The 8,745-nt window shown below is 38.8% G+C and overlaps 1 protein-coding gene across 1 annotated transcript in view; it reads left to right on the top strand.

Moving 5' to 3' along the window:
- The window catches only part of DCLRE1C (DNA cross-link repair 1C), a 68,067-nt gene that overhangs the window by 25,200 nt on the left and 34,122 nt on the right, over positions 1-8,745 (top strand). Inside the window, 2 exon segments of the mRNA XM_006894285.1 lie at positions 1,534-1,606; positions 3,090-3,230. Coding sequence (XP_006894347.1) covers positions 1,534-1,606; positions 3,090-3,230 — 214 coding nt within the window.

The raw sequence follows: 8,745 nt of genomic DNA, 5'->3' as shown, positions 1-8,745 counted from the left end.
ACAACCTCTCCCAATTTTGAACCATGCAGTGTTTCCTTGATCTGTTCTGACTACTGCCTCTTGGTCCAAGTATAGGTTTCACATTAGCACGATCAAATGTTCTGGGATTCCCATTCTTCTCAGAGTCAGCCACAGTTTGTTATGATCCACACAGTCAAATGCCTTTGCATAGTCAGTGAAACACAGAGAGAGACATTCCTCTGGTATTCCCTGCTTTCAGCTAAGATCCATCTGACGTCAGCTAAAATATCCCTAGTACCATGACCCCTTCTAAACCCAGCCTGGACTTCTGGCAGTTCTCTGCTGATGTGCTGTTGCAGTCGTTTTTGGATCATCTTCAGTAGAATCTTGCTTACATGTGAAATCAGTGATATTGTTCTATAGTTTCTACACTCTGTTGGGTCCATGTATAAGAAGAAAAGAAAGAAAAGAACCAGACAGACAACTTTCGATAATTTTCTGAGTATAAAAGCTAATCTCTAATCTAAGGGGTAATTCAGATAACCCAGAACCTTTCACAAGTGGAGAATTACCCTAGCTGACAAAATGCCTGTGTTACCCAATTCTTCCTTATCAGCTGATTATATTTTTATTATTTTTGTACTTTTTAGGTACATATATATTAAAATATATCTAAGTTTATAGGTAGTGCTCTCAAAGATAAGTAAATACTGGGTTTATGAAGATACCAATAAGAAAAGACAATAATAATAAAAAAATACAAGACAATAATAATGGAAATTCTATTTTCTATTAATGGAAAAAATGAGGTATTTAATTTACATCAGAACTGACTTCTGATTGTCATTGGAATGGAACCCCACCTCAAATATCTAACTACTTATATCAGATTTATCATAGTAGAGCAGATTTTTCTCCTTCAGATGGAGTAGTGAAAAGATTTTGTATATTGATTGAAGTAATGTTGACATGAATTCACCAAGCCAATTTATGTAAACTTGTGAATATATTGCTGACAGAACATTTGCCATTTCAATATTTTTCACATGTTTAATTCAGTGACAACAAATACATAAATTATGTTTTGCAACTATCAAAATACCTATTGCAAAATTCTTATTACCCTCAGCAGAAGCTCAGTTTTTGCTAAATACCAGTTTCCCTTTGCCTATTACATCTACCTGTGGAACTGTGACCTCTGTACATTTGATGTTGGAGATCACCCCAATATCCCTTTGCCCTTTACATCTAGCTCCTGGTAACCTATGTAACTCTGATATTTGTACATTTAATGTTAGAGATCATGAGGATGGCATAGGATAGGGCCATCTGTTATTGACAGGGTTGCTATGAGTTGGAGTCAAGTTGACTTATCAGTGCATAACAACAACAGTATGCATTTAAATTTATATATTTTATGTAAATGACTTCAACAAAGTTGCTTTAACAACAGCAACAGAAATTCCTAATAGAATGGAAGAATCTGAAATAACTGAGAATTTAAATTTTACACATATTTATGTTATGCTAGATGATTAACACCAATTGTCTTTTTGTGTGTCTTATTTTCAGTGTAAAAGATATCCAAAGTGTGTATTTAGATACTACCTTCTGTGATCCAAAATACTATCAAATTCCAAGTCGGGTAAGTCTCCCTGAAGGAAAGAAGGCATAATGTGAACTAGACCATGTATCTAATGTTGTGTTAAGTGCCTTTGAGTCATACATAGATGACTACTAGCGACCTTATAAGTGAAAGACCTGAACACTTGTATAACTTTCATTGTTTCTCCACAGTCATAGAGTTTCCAGAGGTAAGCCATTTTGGAAGTGGATTCCACTCCTGCTTCCATGTTTGTTTTAATTGGGAAGCTCCAACAAACACTGTCCACCATGGGTAACCATTATTGCATTTGACACGTCAGTGTCACAGTGTTCAGCATCTCAGCAACCACGAGTTACCTCTGTACAGCAAATGGACAGACTAGTACTATACCACTTAGAAGGCTGTTTGACCTCAATTAAAACCAGGCCTGAGGGCCGCAGATTAAAATCACCCACTGTTGGCTTGGTAGAAGCTTTTATAAGATAAGAAAGCAGTTCATCTGGCTTTGACAAGCACTGTGGCAATGGGACAATTAAAACAGACTTTCAAGGAGAAAAAAAAAAGAGGAATGAACTGGGGTGGAGGGTAGAGAAAATAGTGCAACAATGAATGAATGGAAGCCCAAAATGTTCATTAAAATTAATAAAATTTAATAAAAAAAAGAAAAGAAAGAAATCAGTTCATAATTGTCCCCATATACATTGTCATCGTTGTATAGTGGGGATGGAAAAGGTAACAGATCCTCTTAAGTTTTAAATGCTGTGAAAGGAGCAGATGAAATGGGGGATGGCAAAATCTGTCTTCCACCTGCTTCTTAAATGGTAACTATCCCCATCAATAATATCCATATCAGCAAACAGATAGGATGTGCCACCCCCCATGCTTCTGCACGTATTTCCACGAATCACTGAATTCAGTATTCATTGTAGACTCAAGGTTTCACTCACAGTTATGGTATCAAGTGTGGGGTTTATTAGGGAAATAGGTTGGGAGTGGGAGAAGCAAAGACTATCTCACAATGCAAGTCCAGATGTAGTCCAGCAGCCTCAAGGCAGATTAATAGCAAATGCAGTTTCTTATTTTATAAAAGTCCTGGTCTCAACACAAATTTAAGAAGCCTCCGGCTTCTTCAATCATCCTGCTGAGTTTGCCTCAGAGCAGTTGTAAGTCAGGTTCTCCTTCAAGCATCCGGCAAGAACAGCAAAATCTTTAACTGTAGCCAGCACAAATGCAATAACCCTCAAGTAACACCTTACCACAGTTTCTCCACTGCAATGCCACAGTCTCTCCACCACCAACACCATTGTCTCACTCACAGGGTCTTGCTCGAGTCTGCCTCAAGTTTTGCTTGCTCAGTGTGGGAAGCACTCTTTTTCTCTTATCCTAGTCCCACAGCTACTGATTATTTCCAAGACCATGTGTCTACAGTTGAGATAGCTGGAGATCAGAGAGGGCTAACTTAGTGGCTAGAAAAGCCAACTTTTAAGCAAGCATCACAGATGTCTTTTAAAATCCTTTATAGGAAGAATGTTTAAATGGAATCTCAGAGCTGGTTGGAAGCTGGATTACTCGGAGTCCTTACCATGTGGTGTGGCTGAACTGCAAAGCAGCTTATGGTTATGAATACTTATTCACCAACCTTAGTGAACAGTTTGGAATCCAGGTACTGTGACTCTTTCTTTTCTGTTGCTCTCCTTTTTACTTTTCTGTTGCTAAGCCCTTGAATAACTGGATACAGCATTAGAGGGAGGCAGCCAGAAACAATTTCTTCAGCAGAGGTCAGCAGCCCTGTGAAGTAACATGCCATGTTTGTTTTTTTACTTCCTTGCGGGAGGAACTTGACTGAAGCGCACATGGCTTTCATGAGTCTTTCTGTGAAATATCCTACAGAGGAATTCTTTTCACTCTGAGTCGTGAGGTAAATTTAGTGATTCTGACCAGCACTGGGAAAATATAATGAACTAGAAAATATTTGACTCTATTGTTTGCTAAAAGGACAATTACTTTTTGGAATCAAACACATACATACACATACACATGTGTATTTTGAGTTACAATGGAAAATGCATTTATTCTTATGGGTCATTGTAAAAAGAGAGCCCTGGCATAAGGGCAGCTGTGTCTGATTTCCAGTAACTCTAAAACAGAGAACAGTTGCCATGAACAACATTCATAGAACAAACTTTATGTTCAAGAGGTAAAACATGCTACCTACCCTCCCCAGCACCTACTTCTACCAATTTTTTGATCAACTATCTCACCCAGTGCTCCATTGCTCTACTACTACTAGGCCTGCTAATATGTTTTAATGGCCACACAGAACTCACAATTTTGCGATTTACTAGGAAAGTTAACAGTTTATAATTCAAGCTGGAAACAGGACACAGTTCTTCTGTCAGGACAGCTTCTCAAGCGTGCTTAAAGTGCTTTACGTTCAGCCTGTGGGTCTGGGTTAGACAGTCTCTTAGTCCTGACAATTAGAGTCTTTTTCTCCAGTCCTCTAGCAAGCTTGGACAGAGATGTCAAACTCTGGTTCCATAGGGTCAGTCCCAGGTCAGCTCTGTCCAATATTGATCTCTGATTCTCCACAATTGCTGTTACTCTTGTCTAGGTCCTGGTCTGACCAGCTGAGGAATCTCTGTCGCCTGGAGGATAAACACTGCATTCTTTCTCTGCTTCTTCTTTTTTGTTGGTTGTGAGATTTCTCTTTCCTGACAAATTTGCTAAATTTAACCTTGGTGGGATGGCCAGACTGACCCGTCCCTTCTTTGGTAGTATGTATACCCTATTTCCATGTTCCCAGTGAGCTCTATGGGGGAATTCAAAAGGCAATATTTGAAAGCTAACGCCACTGAATTGTACCTCGTGGAAGTGGTGCATGTTCCAGTGAATACATCTCAAAACAAGCAACAGCGACTCCATTTACACACATATTTTGAACAATAAACCCTTTATACCACAGTCATGACCAAAAATAGGTGAAAAACTTTGTCCTGAGCTGATCAATGGATCAATATCAGTCTATGAGGGAGTTTTCACCTGCTCCTTCCAGGTGTTTCTTTCCAAGGGCTCGTTTTGCAACTTTCAGAATCCTAGGCAGCAGACCCAGAAGTGGATGTAAGTGGCTGCCAAGCTGGAGTCCTGCTCCCCACTACACTCTCATCTCGAATGTGACTTCCACTTTTGTGCCCCAGGAGAAGCTGGGCTTTTTATCAATCAAATGATCAACTGGAACTAGTTTGACATATAAGTTCTACTTCATATTGTATCTTTTAATATACTCCTCCATAACTCATCTGGTCTTTGCTCAAGGCCTCAAACCTGTTCCTGAGATGGTTGTGAAATTCGGGTGGGATAGACTCAAGGTCATGTTTTGGTTCCTGTGGGCTTGATTTCACTTTCCTTAGCTTCATCTTAAACTTGCATATGAGTAGTTGGTGATCTGTTCCACAATCAGCACTAGGCCTAGTTTTCACAGCTGATACTGAGCTTCTCCAGCAGTTCTTTCCATAGATGTAATCTATTTGATTCCTATGCACACCATCAGGTGAAATCCATGTATATAGCCTGCGTTTATGTTTCTTGTAAAATTATGAATCTCACTTGGTCATAATGAATTATTTTTTTGAACTACTGTTGGATTCTGTTGTCCAGGATTTTTGCATCTATGTTCATGAGAGATATTGGTCTATAGTTTTCCATTTTGTTGTTGCCTTTACCTGACTTTGGTATGAGAGATATTGTTTGCCACGTGGAATGAGTCTGAGAGTATTCCATCTTTGTTTTCTAAAACATTTTATGTAGAATTGGTGACAGGTATTCTCTGAATGTTTGATTAAATTCACTAGTAAAACCATCTGGTCCAGGGGTCTTTCTAATTGGAATGTGCTTAGATTTTGTTGTTGTTGTTGTTTTGTTTTTTCAGAATGTACAGACTGGAACATTCTGCAGTTCAACCATTTCTGCATGTATGTATCAGGAACATTGATTACTTTCTTTGAGGTGTCAACCTTTTTCATTCTTCTTGTCTGAGTTGTTATTCTCTATTAACATAAACTCCTTGCTCCCTAAGTATCCTAATTTTTCAATTTGCTGTTTTCAGTTTTCTTTCATATTGATAGTTTTCAAAAGAGCACAGTGCTTAAAGTAGGCATACTCCTCATTAAGTGAAACTTTGTTTTTAACAAAAATATAATATTCAAAGAATATTTATGGTTTAGTGATTGTCCTAGGACAGTAAAATTGCCTCCTCAGTCCTCAAAAGTCTAGACTCCATGAAAATGTGAAATTCTAATCTGCATTATCTCTGTTTTGATCTGGAATCTTCTGTAGGATCTTTGATTAAAACATTGAATAATGATAAGAAGGCATCATTAACCTTTTCTGATCTCAGAGTATAACTCCTCCTGTGTGATCTACAGTCTCTGAAAATGCACTGGAAGGTCAACTCTGAGTCAATTCTGACTCAGTTCTAACAACAAAAGGGCAAAGGAGGTAATTGTTAACGGAGATCATTAGCCACTCATTACATTTCCTTTTTCTGTTCCTGACTTCTCCTTCTGTTGTTGAAGGTGAACAGAGACCATTATTTTGCCTTGAATGGCTATTTGCAAACTTTGAAGCCTCTATAGAGACTATGTAGAAAATGAAGGAGTAGAACAGAAGCACATAACATTTTATTAGGCTTGCTAACTGGAATGTCCCTAAATCTCCAGACTGAGGGACTCAAATCCTGTGAGTTGTTTAGTTGTACATAAGCAGCTTCAGAAACCATTGGTTTTGTTGTTGTTAGGTACCACACAACTTTTGCCAGTTTGGCTATGTCTACATCTCTAGGGAGCTCTGGTGGTTTAGTGGATAAGGAGTTGAGCTTCCAACCTAGGGGCGTGGAGTTGGAATCTACCAGCTACTCCTTGGGAGAAAAGCAGTTTCTTTTCTTGCAGTTTAAAGCCTCTGAATACATACTGAAAGGTCACCTCTGACTGGACATAAAGGAGAGAGAAAATAAAGCTTATTGACAGCAATTAACGTTAATCAACCTTGTAACACTATCCTTAAACAGTATGATTTTCTCCACCGTTAGAAACCAGAACTCAATGTTCTAAACAGTAGCTCTGCTTCTGATGCCCTCGGTTCAACTTTGGTCTCAAACATTTGTCTGTTCTTGCCTTTTTATATAACTGAGGTTATACAATCCTTTTATGATTACCTTATTTCACTTAGCATAGTATTTTCAAATTTCATGCATATTGGAACATTTATCAGAAATCATTTATCTTTTTGGCTGAGTTGTATTCCATTCATTGCAAATTTGTATTAAATTTTGTGTAAACATTGATCTGTTGATGGGCATTTACATTGCTTCTGACTTTTGGCTATTGTGCATAATGCTGCAGTGAACAATGGTGTACATATGTCTATTAAACTCAATGTTTTCACATCCCTTGGGCATATTTCTTGTTGTTGTATTATGTGCCTTCGAGTCAACTACCATCTGTACAACTCTAACCCTGTGAAAAATGACTCTGAACCTTATTCTATCCTAAGCCAACTTTACTGTACCTGACCCTATTACTTCAGTCACTGTGTCAATCCATCTCATCCAGGGTGTTTTTTCTGCACTGACCATCTACCCATGATGCTTTTCTCCTAATACTGGCTCCTCCTGGAAACATGCCCAAAGCATGTAAGATAGAACTTTTAAAATGCCTCCAAGATGCAACTTGGTTTCACTCTCTTGAGGACATACCTGTTTGTTCTCTTGGCAGTCCATATTATGTTCAGTACTCTTCTTGAGCACCACAATTCAAAGCCATCGGTTCTTCTTCAGTCATCTTTTTTGTTTTTCAGCTCTCAAATCAGGCACACCTTTGTCTCTAGACTGATATCATTGATTTTTAGCACTCTGAAGAGATCTTTGACAACAGATTTTCCTTAGGACCTCACAGTGATCTGCTGCTTTCTTAAACATCTTCATTTTTTATGAGAATGAAAGTTTCTCTGCCTTTCTTCTATGAAAACCGAAAATCAAACTTAGGACCTCTGAGTGAAGTGGAAATGTAGTTGGGAAGAATTTGGTCTCTTAATTCCTACTTCAGTTTTCTTTTTCCATACCAGATGCCATCTTTCAGAATAAGTGATTTTAGATATTTTTTGTCTTCAGTGTTCATTGCTGCATATAGAGTATTTAGAATAAATCTTGGCATATGGCACACTGAAAAAAACCTCATTGATGATTCTAACTCATTTGTTGTTATTGCAGCAGGGTTACAATTCTCCAGTGGGGTTTCAGAGGCAAAAAATTGAACAGGAAAAGAGTGCCCAATTTTCATTTGCAAAGCAATCCTATATTGGACAAAGCAGAACTACCCTGTAGGGTTTCAAAGGCTGTAAATCTTTATGGAAAAAAGACTACTACATATTTTTGTTGATTTGATGATTTCAAACTGATGAGCTTTTGGTTAGTAGTTGAGTTCTTCAACCCCTGCGTCATCAAGGCTGTGGTGGTATATGCAGTCATTGCAGTGTATAGTTGAGTGGGAACTCACTCACTCATAAGTGACCATGGAGCAGGTTTTCAGAGGCAGGAAATAAACGTGGGAGGAGATTGTCCCTTTTTTTCCTATGCAGCAGCTGGTGGATTGGAACCTGTGCGTTTCAGTTGGTAGCACAACTTCTTACCATTAAGCTGATGATGGGTGTTGTGTTTGTTATGTGCCACTGAGTCGACTACTCATAGCAAGCCTTTTAACCATGAATCTGAACCTTGTCCAATCCAGTGCTATCCTCATCATTTCTTATATGCTTGAGCCCATTGTTTCAGTCCTATGTTGGTCCACCTAGTTGAGGATAGTACATGTTATTGTTGTTGTTATGTGCCATCGAGTCACTTGCGACTCATAGCAACCCTATGTACAACAGCCCTAAACCCTGCTCTGTCCTGTGCCAATCGCACCGTCTCCAATACACCCACCCCAATTACCCCAGTCACTGAATCAATCCACCTCTTAGAGGGCCTTCCCCTCCTGTGCTGTCCCTCCACCCTACCAAGCATGATATCCCTCTCCAAGGACTGGTCCCTCCTTACAACATGTCCAAAGTATGGAGGGTACATAGCAAATATTAATTGGAGGGTCCCTCAGACAATGAAGGGCATTAATAGTGCGATAAAATGCAAT

This window comes from Elephantulus edwardii, unplaced genomic scaffold (genome assembly GCF_000299155.1).
Source record: "Elephantulus edwardii isolate Elephantulus edwardi_28Jun2011 unplaced genomic scaffold, EleEdw1.0 scaffold00139, whole genome shotgun sequence".
Classification (NCBI taxonomy): domain Eukaryota; kingdom Metazoa; phylum Chordata; class Mammalia; order Macroscelidea; family Macroscelididae; genus Elephantulus; species Elephantulus edwardii.
This window is presented reverse-complemented; position numbering and strand designations above follow the sequence as displayed.